At 42.6% G+C, this 19,900-nt stretch overlaps 1 protein-coding gene across 5 annotated transcripts in view; it reads right to left on the minus strand.

Moving 5' to 3' along the window:
- Positions 1-18,313, minus strand: part of SYNCRIP (synaptotagmin binding cytoplasmic RNA interacting protein) — a 25,709-nt gene extending 7,396 nt beyond the window's left edge. For all 5 annotated transcript variants that reach the window (XM_066612548.1, XM_066612541.1, XM_066612534.1 and 2 more), the window contains exons 1-10: positions 18,093-18,313; positions 16,564-16,723; positions 15,792-15,910; positions 15,536-15,643; positions 13,276-13,389; positions 13,020-13,196; positions 10,065-10,200; positions 7,639-7,844; positions 6,323-6,472; positions 3,061-3,182 (exon numbers count right to left, since the gene is read on the minus strand). In XM_066612548.1, the coding sequence (XP_066468645.1) occupies positions 3,061-3,182; positions 6,323-6,472; positions 7,639-7,844; positions 10,065-10,200; positions 13,020-13,196; positions 13,276-13,389; positions 15,536-15,643; positions 15,792-15,910; positions 16,564-16,711 (1,280 nt within the window). In that variant the 5' untranslated portion in view covers positions 16,712-16,723; positions 18,093-18,313. The remainder of the gene's footprint in view (positions 1-3,060; positions 3,183-6,322; positions 6,473-7,638; positions 7,845-10,064; positions 10,201-13,019; positions 13,197-13,275; positions 13,390-15,535; positions 15,644-15,791; positions 15,911-16,563; positions 16,724-18,092) is intronic.
- Positions 18,314-19,900: the final 1,587 nt, after the last annotated feature.

Consider the following 19,900-nt stretch of genomic DNA (forward strand, 5'->3'; position numbering starts at 1 on the left):
TGTCATTGCTGAGTGTTCTGGATGCCAACAGCTATACCCCTGCTAATTGGGTAAGAGGCACTTTTCAAGTGAGTGCTCCTTTTTTTTTTTTAGCAGGGAGAGAGTAACTGGCCCATCTCACCCCAGCACTGTCTGTTCTAGTGGCTGTCTGCTGGTATTCTTTTGCATCTTTTTAGATTGCGAGCCCTTTTGGGACAGGGAGCCATTTAGTTATTTGATTTTTCTGTGTAAACCGCTTAGTGAACTTTTAGCTGAAACGTGGTATAAAAATACTGTTGTTAATAATAACAACAATAATAATAATATACCCATGCAGCCTCTGTAGGACTTCACACAGTTGCCAAAAAAAATAGGAAACACTGGTGAAGAGCAGACCAAAGGTAATGTCTGGTTCCATTATGAGGGTTCTACAACAAAGACCTGCTCATCAGCCAACCAGTCACAAAATTACCTCACATGAAATGTGCTGGCAAAACAGGTCCAAAGACCCCTTCTCTAGAGACTGTTTACACACCACAAATATTAAAGTAATACATTCTGGATAGAACTGAAACATACAGTATAGGATCATATTTTAATAGAACAGCTAAATGAGATGGAAAATATTTCTTCACCAATTAGCCAGTCAAGTACTAACAACTGACTATTTCATGATGAGAGAACAGCCCCAAAAGCCAAAGCTCATTTAAGACAGCAATCTAAATTACATAATGGTGTCAACTATTGGGGAAAAAAACATGAGTGGAGTCTTTGTACTCCTTCCCCCCATTCAGGAGCAGGAACTCAATGCTCCTAAGCACTTAAAAGCTGGCTTAACTTTCAAAGTTGCTGTGCATATCTTGTTCAATTGCCTTTTATAACAAAAATTGTAACTTTGTTATCCATTGATCTCAAGATAAATTCTTCATTTACGTCCAATCTCTTGATCTTAAGTCATATTTTTACTGTTAGCTAAAAATAATGAAATTACTTTCAAACTATTATAATCAACTGCTTTTAGCTTTTTGAAATAGCACAAGCCACAACAGTTCTAGTACTTAAAGCAATAATTTACATTAACATTATTTGATTGATCAGTCTGTCAATGCTAATCTTCCATGTTACCTTGGGCATTCTCTTCAGCACGGGAAAGGCAGGATAGAATAAAGTAAATAAATGTTATTTCCTCAGAAATGTAAAGTAATAGAATTGATTCTTGTACAGGTATCCCTCTGTATCTGCAAGAGTTCCATTCTGATCTCCCGCAGATACGGAAACCACAGATATAGGGGGAACCCCTAGCTAAAGCATTGTACAACGTGCCCCAAGTGCCCATTACCTTTAGTTATTCTGTACTTTCTTTTATTTTCTTTTTTAACACAGAAACATGACACGCAGGAAGGGAATCTGCACAACAGAGTGACACAGCCAGAACATTAACAGGAACTGTCCTGCTTCCTGCTAACGTCCTGGCTGCGTCCCTCTAGCGCAGGGGTGTCCAAAGTTTTTGGCAGGAGGGCCACATCATCTCTCTCATACTGTGTCAGGGGCAGGGAAGAAAAGAATTAATTTACATTTAAAATTTGAATTAATTTACATAAGTTTTCATAAATGAATATATTAAAGATTAACTTATATGAATGAATGAAGGTCTTGCAACAGCTCAAGTCCTATAAAAGGCCTTCCACAAAGCAAGGCTGTCCTTTCCTTTGCTGCTGCTACTGCATCACAGATGTGAAACAACAAGCAGTGGAGGGAGCACTCATCCCACAGCTCACACAAGAGGTCAAACAGTCGCCCTCACGCTGACAGCAGTTGTGTTGGGCCAGTGTGGGCTCCAACAAATCTCCGGAGGGCCAGAGGCTCATTGGAGACTGGGGGCTCCCTGAGGGCCGCATTGAGAGGCCTCGAGAGCTGCAAGTGGCCCCAGGGCCGGGGTTTGGGCACCCCTGTTCTAGCGTGCAGGCTGCCAGCCTGCCTGTTATATTTTCTTGCTTAACACAGGAATGTAAGAAAGTAAAGTACAGAAAAATGAAGGTAATGGGCGTAGGGGGCACTGTGGAGAACTGTGGGTAAATGAAATCACAGATACTGGATGCGTAGATATGGGGAGATGCCTGTACAGAAGCAACTGGGAAAAGTATAAAGCTGTTTTGGGTTACAGCCCTGCTCTTATATATTAGGAATTATGTTTTATTACCAAAGCGTTTACGAACAAACTAAGAGGAAGGAAACCCAAACCTAACATCAGCCAACAATTACACCTGCTGTGAAAGACTAACACCCTGAGTAAAGTGCATTACATTAAATGCATTGCAAAGTACATTTAAATGGGTTTTATCTAAATTAAATGTACATAAAATTGTAGCTTATTTTTCTAAAATATGGCATGTTCCCTAGCAACAGCTATTCCTGTGTCACCTTTTCCTTTATCAAGACAAACCAAACAATATTTGCTCAAACGCTGAACAGGGCAAGAATTAAAAGCAAAGTTGAAACTTCAAAAGAACAACAGAAGAAAAGCAACAATGGCAATACATGAGTATACTTCCAGAGTTGGCATGACAGGAATCCAAAGGCCCTTTCTGGTCAGCTGCATACCTCTACTGTTTTTAGTAGAATTAGTTAGATATTTATGGTATTTTTCTACCTTTCTATTGTGCCAGGAAAAACGCAGCACTTGCCTGATCATTTGAAGATGTTTTATAAAAGTAGAAACAATATGCAAATATTGGTGACATAAGGAAAGAACCTACCAACCACCTTGAAGTGTAATTCTATTAGAGAATTACTATGCTATCTCCACTCTTTAAAAAAATACATCAAAAGCATAAGCAGCACTTTTATTTTTAGGAAAGCATGCGAAAGGGAAGCTGCTATCTTCAGCATTAAATAGAATCATCACATAACCCATTTTATGGCACAATATACACATTTTGTACAAATTTTACTTTAACTGCCCTGTAATGTAAGAATTAGAATATCCTTAATATGAGAAAATTTACATATTATAGGTTTGAAATGTTATGACCAAATGTCACTTGAAGCCAAATGCATGCAAATACCGACTTCAGCACTTACATTTGATTTTTAGCAGCTTGTCTCTGTGCTTTCCGTTCTTTCCTTTTTTGATCTGGTGGCTTTGCAAAAACTATTTCAATATTTTCTCCTTCTAAATCTTTGCCATTCATGCCTTCCATTGCCTATAGAAGAAGGTTTTGAAAACACATTTTTGTTTCTGAATTATCACAAACATTTTCAGACAATATGCAAAATAAAGGATGAATGTGGACTACATGGGCAAGAGCTGGGGAGATGAGGATAGTAGGTGTGGAATGCATATAAACTCCATCTTCTGTTCACTAGAAACCCTTGTACAAGGTCCCTTGATATTTCAAAGTACAATTTTTCAAAATAATTTTGGCAACCATAAGGATAAGGACCAAAAGTCAAGTTCATATAAAATATCAAGAAAACTCTAAGTAGAAGTCATCTTTAGTATCTGCACAACAATATTTGTGTTATAAGCAGAGGCATCTGAACACTGTATTATTTATTCAGAAGTACATTTTGTTCAGTAACACTTAGGTCAGCAGTTTTCAAACTCTCAGGGAGTTTGAAAACCACTCTAAGTCCTTGCGGGGGCGGGGAGGAGGCAGCGACACAATCCCCAGGGTCGTGTCACTCAGGGGGCTGTAGGGGTTTGGCTCTTATCACACCCCAACTCCACAAAACCAGAAGTGGAGCGCCATTGTTCCACTTTCACTTCTTAAGCTTCGGGGAACCCTGAAGATGGTCGTGCAGGGCTCCCTGCACCCCCAGGAGGCTGCAGGAGGCTCTGGTAAGTACAGCTAAGACCCTGCAGCCCCTTGAGCGACGCGATCCTGGGGATTGCATTGCTGCCTCCTCCCTGCCGCTGTCCCTTAAGGGGGCAGAGGCCAGGGTCCTCAGGCTGCGGCATCACAACGCCCCAGTTTGAAAAGCCCTGACTTAGGGTTACAGCCTCTCTTACTCACAGGAAATAAACACCTCTAGCTATAAGGTCAAATTCTTCAAGCATATATAGATAAAAACAGAGATACCAACAAATTTTGCTAAAATCAAGTTTAAGAATTATTGTACAGTTTCTAAGCCAATTTAAAGGAAAGGCAAGCTCTTCAACTGTCAGAAGTTACTCCCCATTCAGAAAAATTTGCTTCCCTTTCCCGACAGATCCAAGGCAGTAGCAAGGACAGAACAGGGAATTTTTCTTAAGAACATAAGAACAGCCCCACTGGATCAGGCCATAGGCCCATCTGGTCCAGCTTCCTGTATCTCACAGCGGCCCACCAAATGCCCCAGGGAGCACACCAGATAACAAGAGACCTCATCCTGGTGCCCTCCCTTGCATCTGGCATTCTGACATAGCCCATTTCTAAAATCAGGAGGCTGCGCATACACATCATGGCTTGTACCCCGTAATGGATTTTTCCTCCAGAAACTTGTCCAATCCCCTTTTAAAGGCATCTAGGCTAGACGCCAGCACCACAATCTGTGGCAAGGAGTTCCACAGACCAAACACACGCAGAGTAAAGAAATATTTTCTTTTGTCTGTCCTATCCCGCCCAACACTCAATTTTAGTGGATGTCCCCTGGTTCTGGTATTATGTGAGAGTGTAAAGAGCGTCTCCCTATCCACTCTGTCCATCCCCTGCATAATTTTGTATGTCTCAATCATGTCCCCCCTCAGGCGTCTCTTTTCTAGGCTGAAGAGGCCCAAACGCCGTAGCCTTTCCTCATAAGGAAAGTGCCCCAGCCCTGTAATCATCTTAGTTGCTCTCTTTTGCACCTTTTCCATTTCCATTTCCCCCCCCCCCGCCCCCATAGCCCAGTGTTTTGGAAGCAGTGTACCATAAAACCTACAGTGGTGACAAAGGAGCAAGGGAGGGTGTCCTGAGCATGCTGGGACTGAAAGGAAATTTGCTACATCTTTGTGGGACTTGATCAAAAGAATATAAATTCCAAGGGACATCAGATTTCCTTTCAGTCCCAATATAAGGAGCAGTGTGTGTGTGGGGTGGGGGGGGTATCCACAGTTTCACAGATGCGGGAACCCCCAGTGCAGAGAGTCTTCTGAGCCTTGCAGAGGCTGTGTGTGCCTGCCCACAAGCCTCAGAATGACTGTTTCAATTTAAAAATCATGACCTCCTGCTTGTTGGCAAAACTGTAAGTAATATTTTGAGATATGCGAGCAGGGGGTGCAGAAGACCCAGGTGGTGTCTTTGGTATGTGCAGTTTCAGGCAACTGGGGCATGTCTGTATTGGTATAAGCTTAAGCTATAATAACTGCAACAGAAAAAGGAATCTCAGGCCATAAGATCTTGGGCTACACGATATGGGACTGCATTGTGGATTGTTTTGGCACCCTGTCTAACCTGATTGCTTGGCTGACAACTGTAGACACTTTCTAACTCCTACTTAAATGTGGCACATTGTACTTGCTTGTACCATCTGAATTTTTAATAAAAATTTACTGTCCAAGTAACACTTGTTTTGTCGCCCACTCCTTTTGACTGTTTGAATACCAATCAAATGTATTTGAAGAAAACAAACCTCTTAGTAATGCTGACAGAGCCTGTGGATCATTCATGAATCTTGTGGGGTCCAAGGGACTTTATGAAGGGAAGGATCAGTGAACTGACAGATATTCTTACCTAATGGTGTTTGCAAACTCAGCACTGGCGGATTTCACAATTTGCAGATGCCAAGCTTGTGCCTCAGAAGGCCTCCAGGACAAAACAAGAAACCACTTCTGGTCATGTCCGGAGGTGTTCTGAGGTGTGGGGAGACCCGCTGTCTGAAAACACCTCTCCGACATGACCAGAAGCCACTTCTGGTTCTTGGACACAACTTCTGGTCACATATGGGAGGTGTTCTGAGACCAGAGAAGGTCCATGGGCTATGAGCCTCCCCACACCTCAGAACACCTCCCAGACACAACCGGAAGTCATGTCCACAATCCGGAAGTGACTTCTGGTCACATTGGAGAAGCATTCTGAGGAGGTGGGGAGGCCCATGTGCCTGGCATGGCCAGAAGGTGAGTAATTGTGGTTCCCCCCCCCCATTCCAACAGCCCGCTATAGTATAAGAATAGAAAATCCAATAACTGTCCTATCAAGAGGACACTGGTGACAAGCCGTTAATCTGTCTTAAATTTGCAGAACATGAATAGCAAACAAATTCCTATCACTTCAGAACACAAAACAAAGGTAAACTTTGTAACAAGTCCATAAAAGGACCAAGGACCAAATAAGGCCAAGACTTCAGTCACCGAGCAGCATCTGCAATAATCACTCCAACCTACCTTTACAGCACCATCCCGTTCATCAAAATGAATAAAAGCATAATCCTTTAGCTTCTTCACTCGCTCCAGTTTTCCAAACTGACTAAAAGCCTTTTCTAGTATTTCCTCTGTGACTGAATTTGCAAGGTTCCGTACAAATAACACTTTCACCTAAAAACAAAGATTAAAGCAAATTTCTGTTGTGTATTATTTGTTGTGTAAACATTTTTGCCAAGAGTACTTAAATCTGTACTATAATTATGTCAGTTTACACATTTGGTTCCGAACTCTGGCTCTCAAAATTTGAAATTTTTCTTGCTTACTTTACAGCTTGGGTAAACCATAACTAGGGATACATGTAAACCTCCCTCCTTCTGAACCATAATTTGGTCCGCTAGTTATGTTTCTTCTGAAAACTGAAAAAAATTGTAATTTTTCCTTCAAACTTATAAACTGGTTATCCAAGAAAAGGTACTTGTTCCAGAAGTTCAAATTCTGTACTACTCCCACCCTCATGATGTGGAAAGGGGAGCATGATGCCTGTAGATGATAGTACAGGTTCCCAACAGAAGCAGGAATAATAAAGGTAAGACTTGGTGGTTCCAAGGTAAGGAAGACCATGGGAATACCAAGACTAGGACGAAACTGGAAGGACAGTTACTCACTCACTGCAACTAACTTGATTAACTCCAAATGCATAGTGGTGAGGGGAACATTAGTGCCAGACAGATCTTATTACACAGCAAAACATTTCAGTGTACAACTTGAAGTTAAAAATCCTGTTACAAGCCTGTTACCTTGTAAATTTTGTCAGAACAACTAATTGGAAGAGTCTAATATCACATCTACATAAGTAGGTTAGAAAAAGATTTTAAAAAACAACTTTTGTAAATTTTCTTGCCATCATCATAAAACAGCTCATTCAATTAATAGCAAGAACATTAGCAAGTAATGAGGCAAAACTGAAGTGTCTCCTAAATGACTGCTCACCAGATGTGCTGGAGGGAGTTTCCAAATTTTTACTTTTGGCGATTTCTAAGTCTTCTTAATGTAATTTGTCAAAAATGTTGATATTTTATGTTGAACTGTAAATGTTTTATTAATAATTTAGTATCTTGACTCCGTTTTTGATAAACGGGATTAGGACTAATTATGTTTGCTTTTATGATTTCTCTATCTATGCCTAATAAAGGTTTATTCATTCATTCATTAGCAAGTGTCATTCCTTCTCCAGGACTTGATACTTTAAAACATTTTTATAGAGAAAAATCATTGTGCTTTTAGTTTCTTAGGATGACAGGCATCGCTTTGAAGATTTTTTTCTATTTATCTTTTACCTTTGCCATGACTTCTGGATCTGGATCTTCTATAGGATCAGCCCATTCAACTGTAACAACATTTCCCCAGACTTTCACTTTTCCGCTCATTAACCTACGTCTGGCTTGAGCTGCAGTTTTATGATCTTCGTATTCAAGGAAACAAAAGCCTCTATTCTTTTTCTTGTCATCAGGTTGGTGATACAATATTACATCTGTGAGACCCTCTGAAATTGAAGCCAGTCACATAAGATTAGTTAACTTATCATACGTGCCATCAGTTTTAGGAATAATGTGTTTCTCTCTTTTTTAAGACGCTCTGACATGGATTTAGCTAATTTTATTGAAATTTCTACACTTAGAATACATGTATCATCGTGAAACATAGTAAAAGCTGCCTTATCTGACCTTGCTTAAGCAGCAAACTTGATTAGCTGGAATCTTCAACCACCACTTCAGGCAGGTAAAGATGCCAGTTAACCAACAAACCTTGCTAACAAACAGCTGGTTAACAAAGCCACTCATGCACCTGAGTCCACTTCCTCACAGACAGGGCTCCCACCAGAGTGCCTCTCTGCTCTTCTCTTTCTTCATGAAGGCAGCTAGGAATGGAGACGGTCCACTTCCTGTCACATGAGGGTCTTGTAAGGAAGTGTAACATCTCTAGAGGACTTCATGAATGAAGAGGGTGGAAAAGCATCATTGAGGAAGCCCTGTCAGGTAAGGAGGAGCAAAGAAAAGCCTAAATGGTAAAAGCTTTATTAATTGGTGCATTTGAACAGCAAGTGTCTCCTACAGACTTGGTGGATAGTATGGCTTTTACTGTATCAGGTTTGCTAGAATTTCCCCTCTATTCCGTAGTAGAAAGATAATACTTCCTAAATATCTCCTTTATGTTTTTCAGTAACCAAAAGGCCACAAACATTAATGCTGAAAAACCCAAATCCACAATCTATGTTTATTTTTTACAAACTGAAGTAAACCCAATTTGAACAACAGCAACTGCCTCCAAATTGTATACCTATATGATTTGACAATAATTAGTATTCTAAATAATGTAGAAAACAAAATTCAACAGAATATTCACACCAGTCCAGTTTTTCTGCCAGAAGTGAGAAGTCAGTTTTGTCTCAAGAAACCCAATACAATGTGTCCCGCCTCCCCCCCCCCCCCCCCGTACACAGGACAAGTGTGATTAGGTAGGGATACTGTTGAATAGGAAAAAGAGTGCATGAAATGAGCCAATGGCATGCTATAGAATCTTTTCCTGGAATATTTTAAGAAAAAAAACTTTGAAAAGGAAAAACAAAAAAGCCAACACCACCACTAGCAGTTTAAGTTCTGCTGAAGCTGCCACTGAAGCAGGCTGCAAAGACACAGTGAAAAGATTTTTTTTTAAAAAAACACCCTCCAGAACAATATAAACAGTTCTTCAAGAGCCAATAAAACCATCCACAGAAGCATGGTTTTAAAAACGTTTTAAAAGAAAAAGGTTATGCTTTTTCTGCCATCAACAAGGATAAGCATCCTCCAGCAGGCAATAAAGATTTGAGGGGGTCTGAAGACAAAGCTATATTAGGGAAGGCGTCTAAGGGAGCCAAAGGCTTGCATGCTCCCTCTTCATACACTGCAAAAGAATACTGAAAGTTTCCAAAAATAAACTATGGTCTGAACTAACTTATAGGTGAAACAATTCAGGATATAAAATGCAGATATGACAACCTGGTATTCTTCTAATGCAACAAATATTCACTCTTCTCCTCTCATGAACAAGAGAAGGGAAAAGGGAAATGAGCAAGTCTCCAATTCCATTTGGCTTGTTCCTACCAAGCTAAGCCACTGTTTTGTGTTATTTTTGAACTGGACTTTAAAACAATGGAAAATGGACACAAGAAATTGAAGAAAAATAAAAAAAAAGGAACTAGGGAAATGTTTTTTAGATGGCCCAGGAACAAAATGGGCTGATACTGGCAGGAATGAACAGAAAGATCATGGAATTTTGGAAGAGCAAGAACTGAATTTCAGGCAGCTAAGAGGTTTGCCAGGTCTTCAAATGCCTTCTCTACTTTATTCACTCTATCGTAGGAAAAATTCCTCCAGTTGTTCCTTCATCCATCACTCCAGTAGTGAGATCTAGCAGAAGTCCACTTTCTATAAATTCTTCCAATCAGTCAGTTTCACTACTTGAGAAACTAATGCAAACTAAGTCCAGACATGAGTCACTCAAGTCAGGCATCTCAAGTGAAATAAGACTCTGGCAAGAAAGCCAGAGGCAGTAGCACCCAATAGTTTTCTACCTCTTCTCACTTTCCCACTTAAGAAAATTCTTCATGATCTCAGTTTAGAATGTCATCATCATTCAACATCAGCCGAAAGATGGTGAAAAAATTCATCACTGATCATTTACAAATCCATGTCTTTTATTGTCAAAATACCAAGCAACTTACCTGTTACTTTGCTAAATTCTTCAACTATCTGCTCCTTGGTTTTACTCTTAGGAATAGAGCCAACGAAAAGTCTATTATTGGCAACAGAGATGCATACACCAATGTGTTTTCCTGAACGAATTTCATGATTGTTATACTAGAAGAAAAAGAAATACGATGTCAATTATCAAAGAGTTATTAGACATCCCCTCCTTCACATTGAGGGAAAGCTTGAGGTTCCTAACTGCAATGCAGAGGTGTCAATACAGGTTAACTGTTTGTCAAAGGGGGAGAAAGAGTCTACTTGTGGGTTGGTTCACTTGAGTAAGGCACCTAAAGTTCGGCGCTGCAGGCATTACTTCCTGCAGTGTGGCTGCTTTCCCTATATGACTATTGTATGGGCAGTATACATATGCCTTGAATAGCCTTCTGGCAGATTCCTCCTCTTATGATCAAACGCAAAAAAGTGGACCACATTTGCCTTCTCCTATGCAACAAAGTGAGCCACAACATACAGAGCAAATTTTAGAAAAAACAAAACATTACCACATCTCATTTACTCAATTCTCAGAAGACAACACCTCTCTTCAGTTCAGCACACTTTTTTGTTGGCATCCTTCAGTCTCAGAAGACTATGGTATCACACTCTGAATAGTATTCTGGAACAGTCCCTTCAGTTCAGCATACTTTTTTGTTGGCATCCTTCAGTCTCGGAAGACTATGGTATCGCGCTCTGAATAGTATTCTGGAACAGAGTGTCCTCAGCATACTATTAACTTCACTAACCATAGCATTCACCCTACACAATAAAGCACCAAAAATCTGTTGCCTCCAAAGAAACTCTCAGACAAATTCTAACAAAAATGACATATTCATCTGAAGTAAACTAATATTTACGTACTTAACATATTTACTGAACAAGTTGCCAACAAAATGGTTTATAAGAAACTCTGAGCCAATGTAAGGATCTATTCTGAGGAAGAGCCCCACATCATCATCTATATGCTCCCAGCACCAGTAACAGGGGGATCAACTCTTCTTACTGAGGCCCAACCTTAACTCAAGCACTGACGACCACACCTCATACTCAATTCTGGAAACCAAGAGGACAGGTATCTGATCATAAAAGAGGGCAAATCAACAGCATGTGGTGCCAAACATGACCACTTCTACCTCCCAATATCCAAGGCAACATTTAGCTCTAATGACCAGAATAGCTAAAAGTCTATCTATAGTATCAGGCTTTCACAACAGACAAATTAGGTGGAATCAGAATGGAAGGAGATTTCATTTCAGCTAAGTAAGAGGCATGTTTAGGAGACTGCCTGTATATGAGCAGTAGAAAAAAGTATTATTAGAACCAATTCCCCTGCAACAGGAGTATATTCAAAATGTTAGCATCATCTCTCAAATACTTGAAGCACAGTAACAAGAAAGGTGATCACCTCTGTGATCCCTCTATGTGATCTCTGTGATCCCTCTGTGACCACCTCTCTATCCCTCTATGACACAGTTCACCCAAAAAAGGAAATAAAACGGGTTTTTAGAACTTACAACAGACTTCAGAAATTTAACTTATCTTCTCACTTGGTGAGAATAAGATAAACCTATAATTTGCCCATGGAGCTGTACTTGGTGTTTCAAAAATTCAGTGTTCCAAAATAACTAGTACTGATCATGGATAAAAAACGACTGTCCCAATACTGCCTAACTCAGACCCCTAAAGCAGAGTATAAAAGCTTTAATAGCACCGCTGGGTTCATTCCATGTGACACAAAAGCACAGAACACTATTGTAATTATCTTCCCCTTGGCTCTTTAAAAGCTGGGGGTGTGGTTTTTCTGTGCTCATTCTCTGAATCACAACTCAGGGACCACGCATATAATAGTCTAGACCAGGTTTTTTTCTCTACTTCACAACAGATCATGAACCCTTACCTTAAGAGTGAAACAAAATGAAGATCAAGCTAAGCAAACCATAATATGTTGTTCTCTTACCTAGATCAGCAGACGCTTACCAAGGTTTCAATTCATACTTCTAACATTACTACATGGACCTTAATCAAATTCAATGAGCAAAAATCTCCAAGCAGCTAAGCAAGGAAGAGTCTAACACAGGAGAAAGTTGGTTCTCTGGCTTTTGCAGGCCATGTGCCACCACTCCCAGCCTTCAGAGTGAAAACTATAGCCTAGTAAGAAGTTCTGGGGGCAATTATCTTACGGCCTTCAATTATTAAGCCATTTTTGCCCAATGTTGTAAATACACAACAGGGATCAAATGTGTACACCTGTGGGCTTGGCAGAAATGGATTAAACTAAAGAATGTAACTAACAGCAATTAAAATTCCAGATTAATTTGCTAATGAATCATCATTGTATCATTCCACATTTTCATCTTGCCTGTAGTGAAATAATAAAATTGTTAACAGCACTTAGAAAATATTTTATTTCTATATAGTGTACTTTTCTACTTCTATACTGTCTAAGACTTTACAAGAACTAAACCAGTAAGAACTTGTTTCCAATTCTACAAAGTACTCACTTATTCCAATTTTTCTATTGGAAAAACAAGATTCCCACAGGTCATACTAGGCAGTACTAGTATACTGGGTGGTATGAGAGTAGATTTGAATAGGTCTTGTATCAGTTATTTAGCAATTCTCTTCTAAACTCTAGGGCTGGAAAAGTATTTGCAGTTCTGAAGTGGCATCCTTGACCGCACTATATTTATCTAGCTATAGTACAGAAAACACAACAATATCACAACAAAACCACCTAAAAGTAAGAAATAAAATAAAATCACTTTGATGTATTTGAACTGGACGACTTGATTTAAGAAGAATTTCTGAAACTCACTATGCACAAACAATTTTAATTTATTAGGATGCAAGCAAAGGAAAATTTTTAGCTATTGTTAGGGGCTTCCAAAGTTGGTCTTATAGGTGTGACACTAGAATACCACAATAAGGAAACTTACCAATTTAACAGCTTCTTGAGCTGCCTCTTTGTTACAAAAAGTGACAAAAGCATATCCTCTGTTTAGGCCAGTCAGAGGGTCCATCATCAAGCGCAGATCCCAAATAGGTCCAGCTTTCTCAAATAATGGAACAAGTTCATCCTCAAATAAGTCCCGTGGAATTTTACCCACAAATATCTGTAACACACACGTTTAAAAAAGCATTACACAAATAAACACACATCTTCCTCCCCATCCCAATTGTTATTTTGCTTACCTCAGTGCCAACAGAAGGCTGTTGTCCTGAATAGACAGACTCTGGGGGAGGACCACCATACTTCCTTTGTCCAGTTGTGACATCAAGTGTATAACCCGTTCTCTCCAAAAGTGCCTTTAAATTAAAAGTGTGAAAATTGTGTTAATTTAGCTTTTGACTATTTTCCAATATTTCCCAGTACTTCCAGGATTTATACAAGATACTATTTTTGCAAGCTGGAATATTTACATACAAAAGCACACCTGATGAGGCAACCTAAAATAGTTGTAATTGCACAGCCTTGAGGTTTGCTGTCTCAAAAAGCCAGTGATGCACCTCCCCACCAGTGCCTTGTCACTAGATGCGTTGCTGTTGCTGTTATGTCAAGTATACTACAATTTCACAGGCTCATCTGCCATTTGGACAAAAGGAGGGAAGGAACCATGTACACCACCAAAAGGGTGGTATAAAAATGTGAATGAATGAAGGTGCCCAACCTCAGGGTATCCAACAGCACCCCCTACCTATAGGACAGTTCTGTTCCTGCTTCTACTGGGAACAGTTATGTGTCTCAAGCCTGAGTGAGAAGCAATTGCACTATAGTTACATTTATTTAGTTTATTTAAGAAATTTATATCCTGCCTTTCCCATGCCAAAGGAGCCCAAGGCAGTATAGCAATGCCTCTGTTTAGAGCAGTGGCTCCCAACCTTTTCCCAAAGGTAAAAGCACCACTAAGTCTTTGTGGTGATGCACTGGGGATGTCAAATCCAGTGGTGATGGAACTTCTAAGTTTGCCTCACCACAGCAGTTAAAAAAAACGTTTTTCAGGTGGGTAACAGGGTTTCGTGGCATCTCTAACCACTGCTGCCACCAAGTTAAAACAATTTTTTTTACTTTGGCAGTGGCATGAACTCAGAACTGCTATTGCCACCATGCCACCAGATTGCCACTCCCCTTAAAAGGGAATGCAATGTTTCCAGTTGTCCTGGGCGGGTCAGGATGCCAAGGTTGCGAACCAGTTTAGAGAAACTGGCTGGCTGAGACATCGCACACCAAGCTGAATACAGAATACAGAAATGCCCCAGTGGCATACATGAGGCAACACTGGGTTCTTACTGGACAACACTATGAAACCTGCTTCAGGATTATTACAGCCTTGGAATTTAACTTGTACACACATATACGCATGCAAACTTCAATCACCATCTAATCAAAACCCACATGTACACATTTCAATTTAATTACACAGATTTAAGGTGGTATTTTGCAAAAGGATAATGAAGAAATCTGTATTGGAATTCCAGTCATCAGTACATAATAAAATGGGAACTAAAGAGCCAAAGAGATGGATAAAACAATGAATTCAAATTAGTCTTGCCTTCCTACAATAATTGTTTAAATCACTCAGATTTTTCCAGTGAAGAAGCTAGTCTTGATCTACAAAATTTCTTTTATTTCTCCTGTCAGAAAAAAACCTGAAGTATTCATGCTATTAACTTGTATTAAGATTGTTCAGTCGTGCACAGTCTCATCAACAACTGGTTGGATTCAGTCACAGCTAAGGCCCAAAACCTAACCAACTTTCCAGCACTGGCATAGCTATGCCAGTGGGATGTGTGCTGCATCCTGCCTGCAGTTGGGTGGCACTCATGGAAGCCTCTCAAAATAAGGGCATGTTTATTCCCTTACTTCGGAGCTGCGCTGCCCTTATCTTGGTGCTGGAAAGTAGGTTAGGATTGCGCCCTTAGTCACTATGCGCAACCAGGGTCGCTAAAGTACAGGTTGTGCTAGACCCAAAATTCTTGCAACTGCTGACTTGTACAATCAGATCTCAATAGTGGTAACAGAAGTTTATGAATCATCTATATCAAGTATCCAGCTATCATCACCAGAAGCAAAAGATAGATCATACAATCCTAAAAATCACTAAATCACCACTGATAAGGTTTCAAAGAGAACCATACCACCACCATTTGTAGTATATTATTAGTGTTATAACCCAATCACAGGTGCCAGAAATAAGTTGACATTAACACCCTGTTAACATTTCCCTCTACTTGATGCAATACACAACCTGTTTCAAAAGACAATGAACAAAACATAGCTACAGAAGTTGCACAGAGGAGCAAACAAGGTAAAACTTTTCAGAACAATCCTATTTGCCTTATGCACGATACTAAAAGGCTTTTTAAAAAATAGCAAATGGAAAGCAATATTGCAAGCGGAAAGTAGGATCACAATACTGAAAGCTAATGGGACATAGAAACAGAAAAAACAAACCTTTATTTTTGCTTCATCTGGTCCTTTGCTTGAGTCTGCCACTTTGGTCCCTTGCTTTTCTCTCTGTCTATATGTCTTCATGACGCCACATAAAAAGGCACTTTTGTTCTAAAAAAAGTTACCAGTTTTATTACAAGGAAAGATTCATAGTGGAAGGACAGAATTTTACATCACATCTAAAACTGTGTTCTGCGCATGCACTGGTATACGCCGAATTATCAATGAACAAAAGTACTAATGCTGTATAGTTCATTACCTGAACATGAGAGAGATCGCTGTCTTTAAATTGCTGAAGTACTGCCAATGCACCTTCTTCATTAAATTCCTTTAAAGCTTCAATAGCTCTTTCATCTAAATCACTGTGAGCAACTAGCCCTAGAAAAGAGAAATATTTCAGCAGCTTTCAGTTAACCGTTTAATTGCACGTCAAAAGTCAACAGTAGTCAGTTTAAGTTGGAAGTTTCTTTTTACTAAATAAAAATATGTATTAGACTTCAAATATGGTATTTTACTTACATCTATACTATGTAGGTTTTGACAATTCTAAAATATTACTTGGAAGACTGATTAAAACTACTACAAGTTAGGGTAAAGCACTCAACAACTCTAGTGTTCTTGAGAACTAAGTTTCAAAAAAATGACTGAACACAAAGTAACCTTTGCACCCACGGGTCCAAACATTAAATCAGAGTTGTCATCCACAAGAGATGCATACAATTACTGCCTCACTTGACTATACACTACTCCAAATACAAACCACTAATTCACTCTGAAACTGTTTCAATGCCTAAGCTAAAACTGCATTCTCTCACCACCTCCCCTTCACTTAGTTCCAGAGACAGACCTACCTACAAAGGCATAAACATTATAAATTAACTTTGACCATCCAAAAACTTACTAAAAAAACAGAGAGAAACTGCAGTCCCCATACTTTTTTGGAAACCACAAAAAGTTGCTATTTTAGCCCAAAGCAAGGAAAGTCCAATAGAAAATATTGAAAATGTGATTTTGCAAGTTTCACTTCTTACCTGCAACGTAAATTTCATCTAGTTTTTCAGCAACTTTCTGTGGTAAACCAGCATCAAGCAATGTCTGGAAATGCTCAGAATGGGTAACTGCAGCAGAAGTATCCATGGGCTCTTCAGTACCATTCCCATTAACATGTTCAGAAGCCATGTTTCCAGATGTCTGTTCAAATGCAATAAGCATCAGAATTAAGCTAGAAACCTTAAAGCCAAATGGGTCAAAGCATACAGATGCCTAGGAGGCGCTTGCAAAGAAGTATGGTGTCCCCTTTTTTCCTGACTCCTATTGAAAATCGAAAGGCACACAAATCTTCAAGAGAGGGAACTACCTATGCAAAGGCATAACCTAAAACCGCAGCCTAGGAGTGTGAGTTTTTACACAATCCAGACAAGCTCTGACTCACCAGCACCCCCTTCCACCACCCTGACAAGCCCTGGAAAAGTTAGCAATGGAGTAAGCAGCAAAATGGGGGGGGGGAGTGCAGGCACCAACCACAGCCTCCGCCACTCACTGTCGCTTTCGCCCTAACCACTCACTTCTCCAATGCATGGCATGTACCTCAAGGCCCCCCCCCCACCTGTCTCTTGTCCACAGCCTCTTCCCGCCTCCCTGAAAGCAAGCGGACCGCAGGAACAAAGCGCTCTCCCCCCCGCACGGTCGGCACCCACCCCAGGTGGCAGCCGCCATAAGCCAGATAGAAACACGTGCTCGGCGCATTCAAATGTCTTACAACTTCCTCCAGCGACCAACTTCCCTCCACCCCCTCCGGAAAAGCTTCCTTTCCCCTTTCCCTCTCCCCTTCCCCCCCCCCGAGCATTTCAACACTCTGGGCCCGATTTCGCCATGCGGCGGCGGGGGAGGAAGGGAGGGAGGAAGGAGACGGGCGCTCGGCTTCTCCCTCCCCGGATCGCCTCTTCCCACCACCCCGGAACAATGCAACGCGGCCCAGGCGTCTCAGGCCCCCCTTCCCCTCCGGCTCCAACGTGGACGCCGAAGCCAGGCAGACCCGCTCTGCTCGCCTCCCACGACGTGACAGGAGGCACGCGAGCCCGCAGCCACGGCGGCCCCGCCGCCACTGCCCTGCTCCTTCCCTTCCGTCCCACCCCACCCAGAGGCGCCTCGTGGCCAATGAATGGCGCTGCCGCCAGGACAATGAGGCAGCTGGAGCCCCCGGCGCTCCGCAGGGAGGAGGGAGGAACGGGCGGGCGCGTGTGGAGGGGAGGGCGGAGTGCCGGGGCTCCGCTCCTGCCATGCCTGCCTGCGGGGCCTAGTGCAGCCCTGGCACGGCCCGAGCCCGGGCGCGTCTACTCAGAAGGAAGCCCCATTGTGTCCGACGGGGCTTGCTCCCGGGAAAGCGAGAGCACGGCCGCCGCCTCACAGCACGGAGAACTCCGCGGGACGGGTCGCTCAGCGCCGCCAGCCTCTTTGTCTCCCCCAGACCCGCGTGCCCGGCCCTCAGCCCGTGTGCCCCGGTCGGTCCTGCCCGACTCTCGCCCCCTGCCCGTCCCGTCCCGTCCCGGCGACGGCTAACCTGTGCGGAGAGGGTGGCGGGGGCGATGAATGGCGAGCGAGAGGGCTCTGGAGGGGGTGGCGGGGGGCGCGGCCGGCGGCTCGGCTGGTGCGGAGCTGCCCCTTCTCCGCTCCCTCAGCGTGTCCAGAGAACGTGCAGGAGCCTGCGTAAAATGGCGGCCGCTCGAGCGCTCACGCCGCTGCTGGCACCAACCAACCCCAGCCCCTTCCACTCGGCTCAAGGCGGGGAGGGGAGGGGAGGGGAGAGGCGAGGAGGAGGTGCTGTCGCGCGCGGCGCGGCACCAACGCCCGGGGTCTCCCAAGCCGTTCCGCAAGGGCTGTCGCCCCGCCCCGCGCCTCCACACAGGCAGCAGCAAACCAAAGGCGGCCTCGCGCGCATGCGCAAGGGGTTCGGTCCTCCACGCTGCACGTTGCGGAGAGGGAGGGGGAGCACGCTCCGGGCAACTCCTCCTCCATCCTTCGGCTGCGGGGCTGTCAGACGCGGCTCGTGTACGAAAGTTCGAGTAGAACGCTGGACGTTCTATATTCGAACGTTCGTGCCCGGGCGTTCGCGAGCCGCCTGGACGTTCTGTTGCTTGTGTTCGTGCTGAAAGTATCTCGAGCTCTGCCTTCCGCTCAACAGATCAGTCTCGATGGGCATGCACTGAACCAACCCTCCCATGGTGGGGTTTGTGTGTGTGTGTACACAAGAGTAAACAGCCCAAACGAACAGTCATAAAGGGCGGGCAAAAAATGTACTTAACACCTGACAAAAAAAGGGCACAATTCTAGTGGGGCGTAAAGTCATCCAGCCTCCAAGTGCCCCCACCCCAGCTGTTGACATAAGGGAGGTGTGAAACGGATGTTGTGTTGCATCTCAACACTTCACCACAAGTTTGTGCTGAAATGGATAGTCTTCAAGGTGTCACAAGACTGTTACTCTTGCTAAACAGGCTAACAGTGCAAATCTACTCAGAAGTATGGTGGATGGTAGTTATTCCCAAGCATAAATAGGATTGTGGCCTAACATGCAATGGGTCTCACAGCTTCAGGTACTGACAGGGAGTCCTGGAGGGCACTCGCAAACCTTGTTGCCATCCTTCCTTTCCTACATAGGGAGATACAGCCCTTCACTAGCCACACTTCCTTAAACACAGCAGAGCAGGTGGCCATTAGGGAGCCCAGCTGCATGAGACTGAAGCCTCAACACTGTAAGTTTGACTCAAAAACTGATGCAATTTTAGGGACCATCTCTGAATCAGGCACCCTCAAAGCTCATCCTTATTTCCGTTTGTGTGGTGCTCTGCTGTTACAACTCTGAGCACAGGCAGGGAGCAGGTAATTAGATTTACAAGTAAACTGATAGGTTTGCAGTGGATCAACAAGGCATTTTGACTCCTCCATATTAGGCTGTTACAGTGCTTGATCTGTAGTAACTTGGACAGAAATTTATACTTGGAAATGCAGGCCATTCCCATGTATGGTGCTGTAGGTAATCGGCTTTGCCTTGAACCACCATTCTGCTTTGGTTGGTGAACCATAGGGCTCTAGTATACCATAAACCCAAAGTGGACCTTGCAGGCCTGAAGTCTGCCCGCACCTGATATTAACATGAGTTTAGGACTCTTTATCTCTATAAGAATGTTATTTTTCGTAATTCTAGAAAGCCTTCATTTATCAGATTCACAGCAATGGCCCCTCTGTAGTAGCCACGCCCCTAATTTGAGGATAGTGACCCCCTCCATTGACAGGAAAGCTCCTATGGGAGACAGCAGTCCTTCAACACACTACCCCAGTCACCTGGGCATTTCACTTTTTAAAAAGTGCATG

The sequence above is a fragment of the Tiliqua scincoides genome, chromosome 1 (genome assembly GCF_035046505.1).
Source record: "Tiliqua scincoides isolate rTilSci1 chromosome 1, rTilSci1.hap2, whole genome shotgun sequence".
NCBI classification, from domain to species: domain Eukaryota; kingdom Metazoa; phylum Chordata; class Lepidosauria; order Squamata; family Scincidae; genus Tiliqua; species Tiliqua scincoides.